Source organism: Nannobrachium achirus (genome assembly GCF_963921795.1).
Source record: "Nannobrachium achirus genome assembly, chromosome: 1".
NCBI lineage: Eukaryota > Metazoa > Chordata > Actinopteri > Myctophiformes > Myctophidae > Nannobrachium > Nannobrachium achirus.
In genome coordinates, this window is record NC_137810.1 from 47199616 (window position 1) to 47218792 (window position 19177).

At 43.9% G+C, this 19177-nt stretch overlaps 1 protein-coding gene across 1 annotated transcript in view; it reads right to left on the minus strand.

The window, feature by feature from the left end:
- The window catches only part of sh3rf1 (SH3 domain containing ring finger 1), a gene marked incomplete at its 5' end in the record, with an annotated part of 85607 nt that overhangs the window by 30223 nt on the left and 36207 nt on the right, over positions 1–19177 (minus strand). Inside the window, 3 exons of the mRNA XM_080723590.1 lie at positions 5795–5908; positions 15291–15626; positions 18855–18950. Of these exons, the coding sequence (XP_080579716.1) occupies positions 5795–5908; positions 15291–15626; positions 18855–18950 (546 nt within the window). The remainder of the gene's footprint in view (positions 1–5794; positions 5909–15290; positions 15627–18854; positions 18951–19177) is intronic.

Sequence of the window (19177 nt, forward strand, 5' to 3'; positions counted from 1 at the left end):
ATCAGAGAACAGGACAGGTGGCTTGTTTGATTTAATTCACACATTATTTTCTTTTATATAATTAAAAGACTGTTTGTCTGTCTGGATCAATCCAGTGATATAACTTTAATAATTCTCGTGGGCGAATCCAGGTGTGACAGAACACTCTCAATGGAGCTATTGTAGTCCAGCCTGAGGATGCAGTAGCCTAGACTCCGAACCTCTTCAGGCGATAAAAGCAATATAGTTGCAAATTCTTTATCCTCACGTGCGTTGTGTCCCACTTGAGCTCCTCTTTATTGTGTACTTCAAGGAACTTGTGTACTTCAAGGAACTTTAAATCCCTGCTCCCTCAAGCAAGGAGATGAGGATTAGATTTGAGTCTGGAGGAATCAAGCAGGTTAGACTGATTGTAGTCCGAGCATTTCAGGCAAAAAAGTGCGCGATTCCATCAAAATACTGCACAAACTGGCCGGACTATAGTAACATTGTGTCACATATGAGGAAATGGCATATTCGGGACAACCTTGGTAGTAGGCTAATAAGGCTATGCTTTATTCAAGCCAAACGAGACACTCTATTTGGTGCTTTATGATCCCACAGGGAATGCTACAATTTGTCAATCAGTGTCATCACCGATAAACAAACTTTTACTGCACTGTTTTTACAGTACAGTAAAAGTACAGACAGTACAGTACAGACAGTACAGTTCAGTGATAAAAGGTCAAGGTCACAAGCTTATTTAGAATAATTTGACCTTAGAATTGTAGTAAGCTACTTTGGTGTCATATACTGTATCTGAAGGCTAGTGAAGTCACTGATCTACAAGATGTACACACAATTTGTAACACAAGAATTTTGCCTATACTGTGTAATACTGTGTAGAGGAATAATTCTAGAATCAGTATCGGGATTTAAAGGGATATTCCATTTAAAAAAACTCTGCCTTGCATGGGTCTGCCTCCCCAGGCTCAGGGCCTCTCCCCACACACACCCATTGTAACTTCAAACTCCATTATATTTTTTTCTGGTGACTCATACTACCCTCCTAATACATGAGCAGGCCATGTTTTTTTTCGATACAATTTTTCATTTATTTGTAATAATTTTAATTTTTCAAATTTTCCCAAAGAATTATTAAAAATAAATGAAAAGGGTTATTGAGAAAACACGGCCTGCTCACGTATTAGGAGGGTAGTATGAGTCACCAGAAAAAAATAGTGTGTGTTTTTAATGAAGTTTGAAGTTACAATGGGTGTGTATGTGGAGAGGCCCTGAGCCTGGGGGGAAAGATAACATTTACATCAAATATATAAATATTAAAAACTGTTCAGGGTGTTCATAAAAGCCTGATTAGATGATAAAGTGACCAAAATGATCTGTAGGCTTGAACTTAATTAGCATTTTTACCCAAGGGTAAAAATGGTGCCTGGGTGCCTGCCTACTCCTGTATGTCGGAGTTAACTTAAACTCATATGTACTGTAAATGATGTCATGGTCATGATGTGGTCATGTGATACTGTATATAGGAGCTACGCTGATCAGCATACATGACTGTGCAGAGCTGCTACCAGTGGTGCTTTGGGGTTTTCTTTTCAGGGCGGACGGTCATTTATTGACGTCACATGCACGAGCGCCTTTAGATGTGTGCGTGCTAACTAAAAGTTTGCTTTGAACAAATCTCATCTATCACAGTAATGGAGCCAGGTAGCCTGAGACACGCACAATGCACATACAGTCACCGCTGGAAACCTACAGTAGGTGTTAAAGTAGCCTATCCATATGAATAGGGGGGTATGTGCAAGCCCACCACTCACTGCCTGCCTGGTAAACCTGTTATGCGAATAGCCATTTGATTACCATGGTCATCACTTGTATAGCTACACATTTTTAAAGTGACAGTTTAAGTACTTTCTAATACCTCTAGAGTGACAGTTTAAATTAAACATTGGCCAAATTGACAAATATTATGCAGAAATTGTGAAAATAGCCAATCTACATCCTCGTGAGCATGTAGATCTGCTATTATTATTAATTTAGGGGGTTGTGTCCTGAAAAGGTTGAGAACCACTGCATTAATCCATTTAGGCCTGGGGCCGATTCTAAAAATGCCTTTTAAATCCGGCCAAGATTTTCATTAAGAAAACAAATGCAATTCATTAATAAAAAATAGAAACATGTAAGAACCACAAAATGTACAGTCAATTGGATGAGTGGTTTGTAAAATATGCATAGCCTCCTTGGAGTGAGCTAAAATGTTGGCAAACTTGGAAAATGGACATTAATATAAACGTGATTTTTTGGGACGTTTTGATTAATTATTACACAAAATAACAATACAACAATTGCAATATCTGGTTAAATTTGTATAATTAAGAAACATTGTCTGTATGTTATGCAAATCATGTTGCAGGCCCATGGTGTGGCAAACCACCAACATGGTAGACCCCTGAACAGTGTTTATGCCAAGTTTAGTGTGGATTGGAGCAACGGTGTGCCTGTGGCAGCCAGGGGCCCCTGGGAGCCACATTGGGCCCCTTGTGTTGCTATTATAATGGCCGACCCCTGAACGGTGTTTGTTCAATCAAGTTTAGTGTGGATCGGAGCAATGGTATGCCTGTGGCAGCCAGGGGCCCCTGGGGGCCACATTGGGCCCCTTGTGTTGCTATTATAATGGCCGACCCCTGAACGGTGTTTGTGCAATCAAGTTTAGTGCGGATCGGAGCAACGGTGTGCCTGTGTCAGCCAGGGGCACCCGGGGGCCACATTGGGCCCCTTGTGTTGCTATTATAATGGTAGACCCCTGAACGGTGTTTGTGCCAAGTTTAGTGTGGATCGGAGCAACGGTATGCCTGTGGCAGCCAGGGGCCCCTGGGGGCCACGTGGGGCCTGTGGTGTTGCTATTATAATGGCAGACCCCCAGAACGGTGTTTGTACAATCAAGTTTAGTGTGGATCAGAGCAACGGTGTGCCTGTGGCAGCCAGGGGCCCCTGGGGGCCACATGGGGCCCTTGGTGTTGCTATTATAATGGCAGACCCCTGAACGGTGTGTGTGCCAAGTTTAGTGTGGATCGGAGCAACGGTGTGCTTATGGCAGCCAGGGGCCCCTGGGGGCCACATGGGGCCTGTGGTGTTGCTATTATAATGGCAGACCCCTGAAGAGTGTTTATGACTAACGTTATTCACCCAAAATGCTATGTCATTGAAATGTTCATAAAAACATGTATGTGCATTAACAGGACTCTGACACCCAGCCAATCAGGTGCTTCAAAACATACACTGTGTGTGAATATTCATGAGCTTGTGTATGAACATGCAGTAGCATTACACAACCTATGGGGGCGCTGTTCAGACACAAAAAAGTCAGGTGTATGTGTATTAACAGGACATCAAAAAAAAAAGGTGGATTTGGGCTCTCTAGACCAATAGAAACACTTCTGCTATTTCAGAATGGTCCATGAATTAGCAGGACACCAGTCCTGTCCTGCTAATCCAAAATGTCCTGTTAGTGTGGTGTGTATTCAGGCCAATTGTCCCGTTAAACCACATTTACCAACACACACACACACACACACACACACACACACACCGTATTTCTCTTAATCAGAAAAGTTCTTACTTTATTTTTTTTATTTTTCCTAAAAAACAAAATGCGTGTTCGGCTGTTCGCACTTCGCAGTGTCAGCATTTATCATTCACTCCAAATTTAGCCTGCCAGTGACGGAGCTATTAATTTGATGAATTCTGACATTGCTAACAAGCTATTTTCAGAGGAAGCCAAATACATTGTGCAACTTTTTATCCCCGGTGACATGGCGAGCATCCGACAACACCAAACTTTGTTTCTAAAGGGTACTTTTTTTTGGTACAATATAAAGCTGCAATAACTAGTACATCTGTATGGTAGAGTATGTAAGTTACAATATAACTAGTACATCTGTATGAGTATGTTAATACAATGTTATTGTATGCTGGTTGTAAATAATTTTATGTTTTTGAAACATAAAGGTAAAGTTCCATGTGCACTCAGTCTCAGCTGTGGAAGACATGGCTCATACTGTGTACACGTATGACATATCGATGCAGTCGGGTGGAAACCTTGTTATGTCCAAAACCGTTACTTTTCAGGAAAATGGAAACGAAAACTTCCAGAACAGATCTAAAAGCTCACAACGCTTCAATGTGTAGTGAGTGAGCTTGTAGATCTGCTACATTTTCAATACTTTTGCTTGTCTCACGACATAAGTACATCTGCTATTTTTGAAAAATCTCGAAGGTGTTTCTGATTAACTTCTTTTTCTAACACAAATCTTCTCTTTTGGGATCCCTGGCATTAACCATTTTCAGATAATTATAATAATTATAATAATGGATTGCATTTTTATAGCGCTTTTCTAAGCAAGTTGTGAACTCAAAGCGCTTTACCATTCATTCATACATTGGGAAGTGAAGCGGCGAACATTCGACACCAGCATCCTCACTTCCCACATTCACACACCAATGGTGGCAAGCTCGCACCGTCCGACTCATTGGAGATAGGGTCTGCTGCCAATTTCATGTCATTTTTAGGGGTCCTTTACAAGGCCCTGTTACAGATGTTGTCCAAAAATCATGCAGATCGGTACACAGTATCTCTATAGCCATTAAACGAAACGGGTATTTCTTAGATTGATGCTCCTACATATTATCATGCAAGCACCAGTTAAAGTTACTTTCCATCCCTCATATACTGTGTGCACAGTGCACATCCCATAACCCACACACTGCACATCATTTCGGAGCTCATATCTTTGAACGGGTAAGGGCTAGTATTTTTTAAAGAGAAAACAATAAAAAAATAAAAATAAGCGAATATTCGACTTCTGTGAACAACGTTGAATAGTGACTTTGATATTCGAATATATGGTGAATGCCCTACTATAGAGGTTGTGTGCTTGTAGATCGGCTGTTTTCACTAGCTTTTTTTTTTTAGTACATTTTATAGATGATAAATACAAAACGAACGGTTTTGGAACATACAAGGTTTCCACCCGACAACGACGATATGCTATAAATATAAGGTGCTGGGAGTGAAAATTATAATGTAGGGGTGCCTCGGATTAGAAAAATATATTTATGGGGTGCCCTGAGACAAAAACGTTTGGGAACCCCTGGGATAGGATATAGATAGGAGGTTTCTAATCCACCTACCACTGGTAGATAGGATAGGATATAGTTAGGAGGTTTGTGGTCCACCTACCACTGGTAGATAGGATAGGATATAGTTAGGAGGTTTGTGGTCCACCTACCACTGGTAGATAGGATAGGATATAGATAGGAGGTTTCTGGTAGATAGGATAGGATATGATATAGATAGGAGGTTTCTGGTCCACATACCACTGGTAGATAGGATATAGATAGGATGTTTCTAGTCCACATACCACTGGTAGATAGGATATAGATAGGATGTTTCTAGTCCACATACCACTGGTAGATAGGATAGGATATAGATAGGAGGTTTCTGGTAGATAGGATAGGATATAGATAGGAGGTTTCTGGTAGATAGGATAGGATATAGATAGGATGTTTCTAGTCCACATACCACTGGTAGATAGGATAGGATATAGATAGGAGGTTTCTGGTAGATAGGATAGGATATAGATAGGAGGTTTCTGGTAGATAGGATAGGATATAGATAGGAGGTTTCTAGTCCACATACCACTGGTAGATAGGATAGGATATAGATAGGAGGTTTCTGGTAGATAGGATAGGATATAGATAGGAGGTTTCTGGTAGATAGGATAGGATATAGATAGGAGGTTTCTAGTCCACATACCACTGGGATGGACGTGTAGCCCTGCGTCTCCGAGGGGAATGTGAAGACTGTTGCCGTGGTAACAGGACTGCTGGGGGGCGGAGTCACAATGAGTCCAGTTGTGCAGATGTGTACCTGTGGTTGAGAAGAGAACACATTATACTTTTTATTTTTATTTGATGGTGCATTTATATATAGAGCGCTTTTATCCAAGGCGCTTTACATAGATTGTGCATTACATTCACCCATTCACACACACATTCATTTTAGATTAGTCAATCATTTTGTACCCTTTTTTACCCCACTCCCAATTTAGCTGTTGCACTCTACTATAGACCAGTGGTTCTTAAAGTGAGGTCCAGGGACTCTCCGGGTTCCTTTGGGGGATTTGGCACTTAGGCTCTAATGCAGCCTGACAGCGCGTCACAGGTTCAAGTCCCGTTTCTGACAGCCTTTGCTCCGTGTCTCTCCCCGTCTCTCTCTCCCTCTTTCCTGTCAATCTTGCAAAAAAAAAAAAAAAAAAAAAGGGTTCCTTGAGGGGTTCTAAATTGACCCTTACAAATCTGTAACTCTGACAGTATACAAATGGAACCAAATGGACCCATCCTTGAAATGTACGTTTGAGAACTGCTGTTACAGTATATACACTCGTACATGGAAGATGCACTGCAGTGGATTGGACCTCGGCGGTGTAGTGGACAGGTACTTTACTACTGCACATCCATAGCGCATCACATTGATTCATCACAGTGACTAGTAATAAACAGAAGGATGTACACCTGCGACGCGTTGGTGAGCTTGTAGATCGCCTATTCTCGAAAGTGAGACGGTACATCTAAAGGAGTTTATACTAATAAAAGAAACTTGAAACATATACATATATACATGACACAGTCAGCGAGATGTGATACAATGCATCTCAAACAGATGCAGTAAATGGCAGTATTATTATGCCTTTTATGCATCTCAAACAGATGCAGTAAACGGCATTATTATTATGCCTTTTACTCTGGAGGAAATGTGCCTTAAGAGACATTTTTGCATTTAATCTTCCTCTCCGTTAGTGTAACAAGGGGGAAAATGAGATGACCTAGTTTGAAGTACCAGCAAACTACATTTTCATTTTTTTGAAGAACACTTTCCCAGGGCTATGAACGACATTGTGTTGGGAAAAACGAGTCCTCTTTTCAGAGCAAGACGCGTGGCCGGGCTGCCTAATCCTCTGGACGACTCGACCATGACCGACCGTGTTGTTCCCCACGCCGCGATTGGACCGAGGCGGGATCAGGTGACCCACCCACCCCCCGCCGTCCAGCGGGGGGTGGGGGGTGGAGAAAGGTGACTTCCAGCCACCAGTGATGGAAGAAATACTCACACTTTGAGTAACAGTATCGATACCACAATGTAGGAACACTCTGTTACAAGCAGTGGTGTAAAAAGGACTATTTTTTTTTTTTACTTAAAGTAAAAGTATCAAAACTGCAATATAATAATACTCTGTTACAAGTAAAAGTCTGGAATTCAAAATTTACTTGAGTAAAAGTACAAAAGTATTGGCATCAAAATGTACTTAAAGTACCAAAAGCAAAAGTACTAAATGTTTGAAAATAGCAGATCTGCAAGCTCACAACGCGTTGTGAACTTGTAGATCGGCTATTTTAAAATAGCCTATAGGTTTTATAATATAACAAGTAACTAAAGTTTTGAAAATGCATTATGCAATGCATGTTTTCTCGACCAATGATGAAAAACCCCCATACCTACTGGGAGAAATACAACAATGCGCGAACACGGCAGCAAGATTTGTGAACCAACCACCCTATAAATAATGCTGCTATTTGTACCCTGTGCTGTATATATATAAAATGTCACAATGCGACATAGCTCTGTTTACACAATGCTGTACCCCCTCCAACTGTATATATGTTCCCCATTTTCAACTGTTTTTATTGTATTTGTGATACTTGCTTTGGCGATGTAAACGTATGTTTTCTTATGCCAATAAAGCTCCTTTGAATTGAATTGCATTGAATTGAGTAGATGTACTGTACACCACTGTTATCCCCAACCCCCTCCCAAAAGTGTAAAAAGGTGACTTCTCCCTGCGAGGAGGAGGAGAAAGCAGCCACCAGCGGAGGAGAGGCCCCACCACCACCAGCGACCACGTGTTGACTGAGTCACGGCGTTGTCCCGGTAACAAGGCCACACTGTCGGACACACAATATCCCCCCTGTGTGCTGCGGTGTGGGTCTGCCTGCCTGCCTGCCCCGCCACGCATGACTGGCCCTGACAGAGCTGTCCCACAAGGTGAGTCATTACAACCTCACATTCAACCTACGCTGCTGCTGCTGCCTCGCTGGACACACTGCCTCCCTGCCAACCTACAGTACAGGCTAGGGGTGGGCGATATGGAAAAATACAATATCACCATATTTTCCCAAGCTGTATCACGATACACGATTTTATCACGATTCTTTTTTCACGTTGGTTTTTATGGTTATTTTTCAAGTTACTTGACAAAAACTAGACTCTCTGGGTTCCTTTTGGGATGTCTAAATTGAACTTTACAAGTATGTAACTCTGACAGTATACAAATGAGGGTTGGGGGCTTTCATTTGTATACTGTCAGAGTTAAGTGGAGACCTTGACATTTTAAAGTTTGAGAACTACTGATTTAGATCAAAATGCAGGTATAAATTGAACTTTACAAGTATGTAACTCTGACAGTATACAAATGGGGGTTGGGGGCTTTCATTTGTATACTGTCAGAGTTAAGTGGAGACCTTGACATTTTAAAGTGTGAGAACTACTGATTTCGACCAAAATGCAGGTTTAAATTGAATTCTGCAACGAATCTCTGTATTAACGATTAAACAGGATTTCTTACAAGGCTACCTCAATTATATCACGATATATACGATACCTCTGAAAAGGCATATCTTGGAGACATTGTATCGTCTCAACGATAATTATCACCATATCGCCCACCCCTAGTACAGGCCCCCCCAAAAAACTACCCACCACCACTGTGTGGAGGCTCAGTGGTGGAAAAATGTCTGTGATTTCTTTATTAAGTAAGTAAAAGTATCTATTCTGCAATGTAGAAAATACTGAATGTCTGTTACAAGTGAAAAGTCTAGAACATGGGTCTTCAACAGGGGGTCCGGGACCCCTAGGGTGGTCCTCAGAGTTACTACAGGGGGTCCTCCAAATCTTTGAGTGATAGAAAGTCTTTTTTTTCTCCTCTCCCATTTTATATTAACCACTTGAACCCTAGTGTCCATATTCTGAGAACCAAAAATTGCAGATCTACAAGGTCACAACGTCTCGCGCTGCGAGGCGTTGTGAGCTTGTAGATCGTCTATCTTCGGCAAAGATCTTTGGTGTAGAGAAGAAAATGAGCAGACCAAGTACATAGTGAAAGGTCAAGTTTATTAAGTATTGACGGTTCAAGTGGTTAAATATGGAATCTATGAAAAGGTTGTGGGGGTCCCTGCTTCATCTCTCTCCCAACTAGGGGGTCCTTGGCCTGAAAACGTTGAAGACCCCCGGTCTAGAATTCAAAATCTATTTCGCAATCTATGCGGAAAGTACTCATTATTGATAAATGAGGATGAATTATTACGGGTGAAACTACCCATAGGCACGCAAAGCAAGCAGCCTTTACCAACTGCACCGTTAAAAGTGATGAACACATGAATGCATCACCAATTACACAATCCAATAAAGTGATTGTGAAATGGGCCATTCTGCGCAACGAGCACTTTCACACTGGTGCTGCACGAACATCCTGACGCCAACACTTTTTGTACTTTCACTTGTTCCAGCCGCTGAAAAGAAAATGGGAGAAACTAGAAAGGGCTTCGCGTGGGATAATCGCGAGGGGTAGAATATCGGTCTGTCTTTTGAGCGAGGCTGTCGGGTTTCGGCACATTAACTTTTACGACCAATTTCGGCGGTGAAATAAACATGATTGAAAAACATCAAGACGTAAGAGAGAGAGAGAGGGGAGGGGAGGGGGGAGGAAGGGTTGAGGGAGGGGCGTGCCCGTCTGCTTTAATCCATTTAGGCCTGAACACATTATGACGCAATATTTTATGCTTTAAATGTAAAAAAATAGCAGATATACAAGCTCACAGCGCGGCACCGAGTGCCGCGCTGCGAGCTTGTAGATCTGCTATTTTTGAAAAATCGTGAAAATTAGAATTTTGACTCGATTCTATAAGTGTCTTTTGAATCCTTCTAAGATTTTTGGAAAAAACCTATGTTTCTATGTCAGCAATCTGGCCAGCCATCGTCAAAGAAAAGGTCCTTTTCACTTAACTGGAGCTCAGTTAGTCTGTTCTTGAGAGACTACTATGTCAGCGGTTCTCAAACCTTTTCATGTGAAGGACCCCCAAAATGATATTTCTTTGGCCACGTACCCCCATTTCAAAATATCTAGTTCCAGGGACCACCCAGAAGCAAAATTTGAGTTACAAACGTTCGCTTTGAAAATACATATATTCAAAGATTTGCACACATTTTCACGACTTTTTCCAAAAATAGCAGATCTACAAGCTCGCAGCGCGGCACTCGGTGCCGCGCTGTGAGCTTGTATATTTGCTATTTTTCACTGGTTAAAGCATTCAATAATCATAGGCCTAAATGGGTTAAAGGGATGGACTTTTCTGACCCCTCTGGCAGCCACGCCACTCTCTTTTATTGTTGTTTTCTACCCAGCCGTGCTTTGAAGAAAAGGCAACGTGAGAGTACAGATGAGAAGATGGGAAGAGAGAGAGCGCGGCGGTGACTACAGTGCGGCGCCCGTGGGGAGACCGTGTCCCTTTGTGTCTCTTATTATTATAAAACACGGCGGTCTATAACTCAAACGGGTTGTAAAGGTATATAGGTGCCCTCGCTGGCGCTGTCACTGGGAGCGAGGATCACCTTACAGGGCCGCGAGGGAGCGAGCGAGGGCTTAAACGGCAACAACAGTACCCTTGTTAATAATTAGCCGAGAACAGGCAAAGTCTGGAGTCTTTTAAAGAGGCGTGATTAAGTCGTCTGTCTCTCTCTCTCTCTCGCCCGCAGGACAGAGAAATCTTTTAATCAAGAGGATGAATCAGACATCAGTGCAAGAAAGGCGGAGAGAGGGGTTTTGTATGAAGACAAATAAAGCACGACATAAAAGGGCCCTTTGTTCTGGAAAACACACAAACCGTCTCTCCGTCAGACAGGCATGAAAGCAGACACCAGGGCCGTGCGATGATGATCGCGAGTGTCGTCTGTGAAAAGCGGTCGGAACGTACAGTAACGGGAAGAGCTTCTGAATGGAAGGAGGGGAGAGGAAAAAAAAGAGGAGAAAGGATATGCGAGGGCAACGCAAACCCACATCTGCCTCTGATAAGCCTGGCATCGTGTACAGCCAGCGCTGTCACAACATCACGCTGAAATGCCTTGATTTATACATGATTGCGTGCCGGTGTTGAGCGTACACAGATTACTGCATATATCGTTGCTGTCAAGTGGAAACCTTGTATGTCCAAAAACCATTTGTTTTGGATTTATCATTTTCAAAATGATTTAAACTAGTGAGAAAAGCCGATCTACAAGCACACAACGCCTCGCACCGCGAGGCGTTGTGTGCTTGTAGATCTGCTGTTTTCACTACTTTTGTGCGACGGCCTTGTATGATGAAGCAGGGCTTTACTTTGCAAAAGAACGTACACGCTTGAAACTTGGAGATACGAGGTTTCCGCCCGACAACGACGATATGGTTGCTGTCAGGGCAGATACCTCCCATCTCCATATTCTAACTTTTAGTGGGGATTTTTTCCCGTAAAACTAACACCCCTACTTGGTCAGACTACCAAGTGTCACACAAAAGCACCAAGAGTAGCAGATCCGCAAGCTCGAAACGTGGCTCAAAACGCGGCGTGAAACGGCGCCTTTTCGAGCTTGGGGATCTGCTACTGTTGTTGCTTTTGGATTTGAATCCTGACAAGTAACGGTTTTGTACATACAAGGTTTCCGTCCGGCAGGGACGATAGAGTAAGTTGCACACATACTAAGCTCGTACAGGGAGACGTTTATGCGAAAAGACAAGCAGCTGAAACCACAGGCAGTGGGTTCTCACTTTGACGTGGCAGGATGATGGCTTGTAATTGTGTTTTTAACCACTTAGGCCCCCTACATACATCGTCATGGGGCGATTAGTGGAAAATATCCGATGTACAAGCTCACAATGCGACGCGCTGCGATCTTGTAGTTAGGCTAGTTCCGGTATGCGTGACACCGTCCCACGCACAACAACTCATAGGCTTATGCTTCCCACTAGAACATACATGGGCAACTGGCGGCCCAGGGGCCACATGCGGCCCCCACCTTCACTTAATGCGATATATTATTGATTTCAGCCGTTACAATTCCAAACATGACCTGCTTTAATTCCGTCAGTCTATATTAGTAGCTTAATGACTAGTATAGTAGTATTAACATTCTTTTTTTATGTCCAATGTATTTGTATTTAGGTTCATAAAGTTAACATTTGAAATTAAATCAAAATGTTACATTTCAGGATTCCAATTAAGAAATAACCAAAAAAAAATTCAGTATTCCAATTCAAAAGAAGCAAAAATAGCCGATCTACTACTACTAGATCTGCTATTTTTGCTTCTATTGTATGCTATACTAGAATGACAAAGTAGGATGTAGCAATATGTAATGTGGCCCTCTGGAGTGAAGATGGAAATATAGTGGCCCTCACCATCATCAAAGTTGCCTACCCCTGCACTAGAAGCTACTTGTATCGAAACTCCTTATTGTTTTTGGCTGTTGACAAACAAAACACGCACGCACAAAGCTCTTTTCAGCATCGTATTAATGAGCTCCGGAGAAAAGATAGGCGCCTCTTCCCGCTCCTTTTTCTCCCGCCCTCAAAGGCGGTTCCGGGGACCCCCAGGGAGTCCACAGTAAAATTTAATTTAGTTTACACAGCGTCACACTCACTAGCAACTGTATTCATTTGTACGTTGGATATTCAAAAATAGCAGATCTACACGTTTTTTGAATATTTTCGGAACATCTCGTGTTTGAATTTTGAATAGCTTAGCATTTTTTTAGAACAGATAAGCAGCATACATCCTTCTCTTCTAGGGCAGTGGTTCTCAACCTGTGGGTCGGGACCCCCAGGGGGATCACCAAATTACTTGGGGGGGTCCCCAGATGTTTAGCTAAATGTTAACATTGTTTTCTCACTCAACAGACCAACATACAGTACAAGTGTATACAGAGTATCAGCACATTTCTAAAGTGACAATTTAAGGACTTTAAAGACCTTTTTAGTACCTCTGGTCAAACAAACATTGGTTAAATTGTCAAATATTAGAGGCAGAAATTGTGTTGTGAGCATGTAGATCGGCTATTTTCACAATGGAATAGATCAAGTCAAACTAAATGTAATGCCAACTCCTACATGTCCAAGTGCCTGTGCTGGGTGTGGGGTCCCCAGTTCAAATGTGATTATTTTGTGGGTCGCGGCCTGAAGAGGTTGAGAACCACTGCTCTAGGGGTCCAGGGGATCCCAGGCCAAATGCATTGGGGGTCCTTGGCACGGCACAGTTTGAGGACCGATGCTCCAGAGCCTCTTGCCTGGCAGTCAGTCATACAGCAGCTGGGAGCTGTAGCCTTTTCTAAAGGGTTGCTGTGGAAACCTCGGGGCCCCGAGCTGTTGAGCGTTCTCTCTCTCCCTCCCTCTCTCTCTCCCTCTCTCTCTCTCTCTCTCCCTCTCTCCCTCTCCCTCTCTCCCCCTCTCCCTCTCCCTCTCTCTCTCTCTCTCTCCCCTCTTTCACAGGCTAGTGGAGTCACGCATCCGTGATTTCAAAACGCTCGGATGGAGCGATGGCCTGTTGGCTATGATGGGTTGTTGCAGGGGGGGGGGGTTAAGGGAGGGGAGGGGTTAGGGGGACTCGGGGTAATTGCTGACAGTGGGGAGAGAGAGCTGGAATGTCGGAAAGCAAAACCAAAGAGTGTCGCGGGATATAATGGATACCGCTTTCGGAGTTGTTGCGTGACTTCTCTGACACAAGCCAAACAGGATGTTGACATGTCAGCTGTGTCGAGGAGCGGGGAACATGTCACCCAAGACGCCTTGATCAACAGAGAGAGAGGGAGAGAGAGAAGTGGTGGTATGCATGCATGGGGCGATGCACGGACCGCGGCCAACAAACAAGTTGGTGTCGAATCTGGAAGCGTTTTTCTCTCGATCGTTGAGTTGAAGTCAAGGAAGTGTTTTTGTGTCTATGTGTGTGTGTGTGTGTGTGTGTGTGTGTGTGTGTGTGTGTGTGGGGGGGGGGGGGGGGGGGAGGCGTTCCTCTGTACTTCGCAGCGATGGTTAAAATCCCCGCTTCGGAGAACGAAAACAGAGATAAGCGCGTTTTGAGCTTGCAGATCTATCCATTTTCTTTTTTCCTGTGCACAACACGAGGTCGCCAAGTACAAATCAGGCCTAAAAGGCTCTCTGGCTAAAAACACACCCGATTCATCACAACAAGCCACGTTTCCAAAAGAAGAACCAACTGTGAGGGCATTTTGTTGTTGCCCTTCATCAAGCTGGCAGAGGGTACAATTTGGGGGCCGGTGAGTATACTGTAGCTGCAATGCAGCAGCTGCTACTCCCTCGGCTCCTCAACCCAACCTCCAGCCTATATAGTGCTGCTGACGCAGTGTGTGTGTGTGTGTGTGTGTGTGTGTGTGTGTGTGTGTGTGTGTGTGTGTGTGTCATCCAGAGGTGGAAAAAGTACTCAAATGTTTTACTTAAAGTATCAATACTGCAATGTAGAAGTACTCTGTTACGAGTAAAAGGCCTGTGTTCAAATGTTACTTGAGTAAAAGTACAAAACTATTGGCATCAAAATATAGTTGAAGTAATGAAAGTAAAAGTACTAAAATGGTTAAAAATAGACGATCTACAAGCTCACAACGCGTGAGCTTGTAGATCAGCTATTTTCAAATTTCCTACGTATGGAATAGGGCTACAAGTGATTTGGATCCGAGATGTAGTGGAGTAGAACAAAAAGTATTGGAAATTGGAAATACTCAAGTAAAGTACAAATGCCTCAAAACTGTACTTAAGTACAGTATTTAAGTAAATATACTTAGATATTTACACCAGTGGTTCTCACACTTTTTTGGCTGCAGTACCCCCTTATACTGACTACAGCATAATTGACATCAAAAGTCCAGTTCCAATGCGAATACGTTCAAAATAAAACGGCATAATGGAAAATCAACATTGCTTTCTATTCAATAACTGTTACTAGTCAAGTTATTGATTGTAAGTTGTTTTAAAAATGTACAGATGAGCAGGCTCACACCAAACTCTGTCAATGTTTTATCATTAACCATAACAGTAAAACACATATTCCCATGTTCTAGTTTTCCTCAAGTACCCCCTGCAGTACCCCTGCGTACCCCTAGGGGTACACGTACCGCCATTTGAGAACCACTGCTTTACACCACAGTGTGTGGTCCTCACCTGGGAGGGAGCGCTGCAGGAGAGGCCCCCGGTGAGCTCCCCGATGCGCGCCGCCGCCGTGGGGTTGCTGGAGCTGATGAGCACGGGCCCGCTGATCTCCATGGAGTGGCGCTGGGGCGGCGGCGCCAGCGAGGGCTTGTGGGACATTGTGAGCGAGGTGAAGGAGTGGCGCTTCTTGCTGTTCTTCTTCTCGGCCGCCGACCGCTGGCCGCCGCCGTTGCTCTGGGGCCCCGACGAGGACGACGAAGAGGCCCCTTCCGCCGCGGGGTCCCCGACCCCCCCGCCCGAGTCCGACGGCTTGTCCAGCTCTATGAGCTGACGGGCTGCTGAGTTGAACTGAGGAGGAGAGAGAGGGCAAATATTGTTTTATATAGCAAGATCAGGCACGTGCACACATAGACATCAAGTTGGGCTTGAGCCCCTACCCTTTTATCTGTCTCTAAAAAGTGCCCTCTCCAGACCATGAATGCAGTTTTTACTATGGTGAAAGAAATGCAAATGCCCTCTTTCCATGCCATACCTGAAGGCAGCATTCAGGAGAATTGCCTTGTTTAAACTCTCCTGAACTTGAATGCAGCATCTTATGTTGAAAGAATTGGCCTCTCTATGTAGAAATCCATGCCGTTACGCCACATCTCCAGTATTGACTTGATTATGCTTGGTTCAGTGCGGTATCAAGCACCGAAAATAGCAGACCTCCAAGCTCACAACGCGTCGCAGCATGACATGTTGTGAGCTTGGAGGTCAGCTATTTTCGATATTTCCACCATGTCAGCCCCTGCCTCTCTAACATTCTCTGCACGTCCCTGAGCAAGATAACACGTTCTCCATTGGAGCCAATAGAGGCGACATGGTACACAAATCCTACAAATGGTCTCCTAAGTGGGTGCTAGCATCTGACTGAAATCGTGCACACGTCCTATGTTAACTGGTGCTAGATCCTGTGAGAGTGTGTTGCTGAGCCTGGGACAGAGAAAGGTCAATAATAAAGCAGATTTTCTCTTCATTTGTCTCTCTTGTCTAAACCGGAGAGTCTTGCTATTTCCGTCTTGGGAGCAGTCACTGTCCATAGTGAATATAGCTTGTAAAGTTGACTGTCTCTGTCCTCACACAGGAGATAGAGAGAGAGAGAGAGAGAGAGAGAGAGAGAGAGAGAGAGAGAGAGAGAGAGAGACAGAGAGAGAGCAGAGGATAGAGGAGCAAACAGAGGACATCTGGTTCTGGGAGGGTGCGATAGTGGATGAACCACTTAAACCCCAGCATCCGTATTGTTGTGGGGAAAACCTTTGATAAAGTAGGGTATGTTTCTGGGCTTTCTACTGGATCTACAGAGGATATAGATTATAAGAAAGATGGCGGATTTGAAAACACTGCAAAATAGGCTTCATTTAGGGTCTGGAGAAACCAATGGCGTGACGCTTTTTACGGTCTATGTTCGGAACCTGTCAGCAGGGAGTAGGGATGGGACGATATGAAAATGTCATATCACGATTATTGTGACAAATGAAATCGCTCACAACGCGTCATGCTGTGACGCATTGTGAGCTTGTAGATCGGCTATTTTTTGGCAAAGAGATTTGTTAAAGAGGGAAAAAAGACTGTATCAAGTACGTATATTATAAGTACCTTTTACCAATTATAGAGGGTTTAAATGGTACCGGATATGCAGCTCGGCAAATAAAAGGTGCATTGATCCCAGTGCATGACGGAGGACGATATCACGATAATTGAAATCTCCACGATGCGATTATTGTGAGTGTTTTTTATCGTGATAAACGATAATATTGCGTATCGTCCCATCCCTTGCAGGGAGGAGAAGGACAAAGGCCCGTCCTCCCGGTGGGGGCTCCTCATTGGCAGGAGAGTCGGTAGCAGTGACAACACACAGACATACAGTATGTGTGGGGAGGAATTAATTGGCCTGATGACTAAATTGGGAAGAGAAAAGTGGTTAAAAAAAGAAAAGGTCTGCCTGCGCCTCTCTTGATTCACACCCACTGAATCAGATATGAGGATTAACACAAGTTCGACATCATAGTCATCACGTCTGGAGCCTTGTCAGCGTTTAACGTCAACACCAGCTTTTGCACCTCCCGTCCAGAAACAAGTGGAAAAGGCGATAAAAAAAAAGCCACCGGCAACCAGAAAGAAAACTTTGAAGCGGATTTCGCTTCCTGTAAAAAGCACAGATAACTGCTCTGAGCTACTTTCACCTTCGAACGTGTTGTACTTATTTATTCATGGAACAAGAGCAGCAGCAGCAGCTGCGAGTGTATTATCCTTCACCCTCCATAGAGAGCACAAGCAATTTAGTCTGTTATTCTGCTAAAAATCGCTTTTCTGTGTAACGCGAATGGGGAGTCGCACAACAAACCGGCAGGGAACAATCATTTTCAACCTTATAGGCAGAGGTGTCATGAGAACTGCCGTTTATTATCAAGGCACTGCAGTGGGATGACAGCTGAGCGAGCAGATACAGGTTCTAGTTGCAGACAAGGCTTTGACGCAGTCAATGATCTTTCATTCTGTATATCGTCACTGTCGGGCAGAAACCTTGTACCTCCAAATTTCAAATAAGTACGTTTTTCGCAAAGTAAAGCCCTGCTTCTTCATACAAGGCCTTCGCACACAAGTAGTGAAAACAGCAGATCTACAAGCACACAACGCCTCTCACCGCGAGGTGTTGTGTGCTTGTAGATCTGCTGTTTTAAATACAAAACGAACGGTTTTGGATATACAAGGTTTCCACCCGACAACTACGATATGGATCACTGCTGCTGATGCTTCCTAAGTCAGGGGAGCACAAAAGACAAAAGTGTCGGCAGACAGAACTTTGTCTCACTAAGTTTTACCTTTAGAGTTAACTTCATGAACCCTGGCCATGTCCCTGACCTGGGCAAGTGGCAATAAGGCAAACAGTCGACGGAAAGAGCAGATCTACAACTTTACTTACAACACGTTCCGACATGTTGTGAGCTTAGTAGACGGGCTATTTCCTCTGTTTGACGGTCAACAAAGTATATAGGGCTTAAGGTGTTACTGGTTAAAGGGCAGATTGGCGACAATCTGCCCTTTTGCTATAGCAACCCATGCCACAAGCCCAGCGCCCAGCAGACTGTGCGTTTACGTTGTTCCTACACCTAACATGTTGCCTGTTTCAACCATGCATTCACAGCTGCACAACACCTAGTATGACGGCAACATAGACAAATATCGGCCGGTGCGCGCCACCCGCCACCGATGGTGTTGTGACACGCTGATGCCGCAACACACTTATCTGCCGAAGGATAAATTACGTTTGTTAAAAAAAAAAGTGAGACGGAGAGATAGAGAGAGAAATCTAACCGCCTGTAACTTCAAAGACACCTTTGGTGCTTCTCTGAAATACATATTTCAGCATTTCACAGAGGTGAAGGGAAGGGGAATATCGGCTGACTTCATCGTGAGAAACTAGTCATTCTCGTGTTCCGTTGCGGGTAGATGCTCCGCCAGTGACCGTGGGGGGAGGTGAGGTGGGACTGGGGTTTGTGATGTACAGGAATTCGGCTAACAAGTTCTGCTTACCTCAACATACGAGATGGGGAAGATTCCAATTTTATCTCCCAGCATTCCCTCTGCCCAGTTCTCATCCACTCTGCGGATAACAGTCAAGATATCATCCTGAAATGTGAGAAAAGAGAGAGGAACAGAGAGAGAGAGAGAGAGAAGCCTTGTTACCGGGCAGAACATTGTTAAGTATGCTGTTAACAAGTTTCTCGTCCTCTAGGAACGAATACTTAGCGAGACAGAAGCAGGAATAGTGAGCCGGTGGTTGGGTTAAGAGAGAGAGAGAGAGAGAGTGTGTGTGTGTCTCTCTGTTGGGGGGGGGGGGTACTTTATTAAAGGCA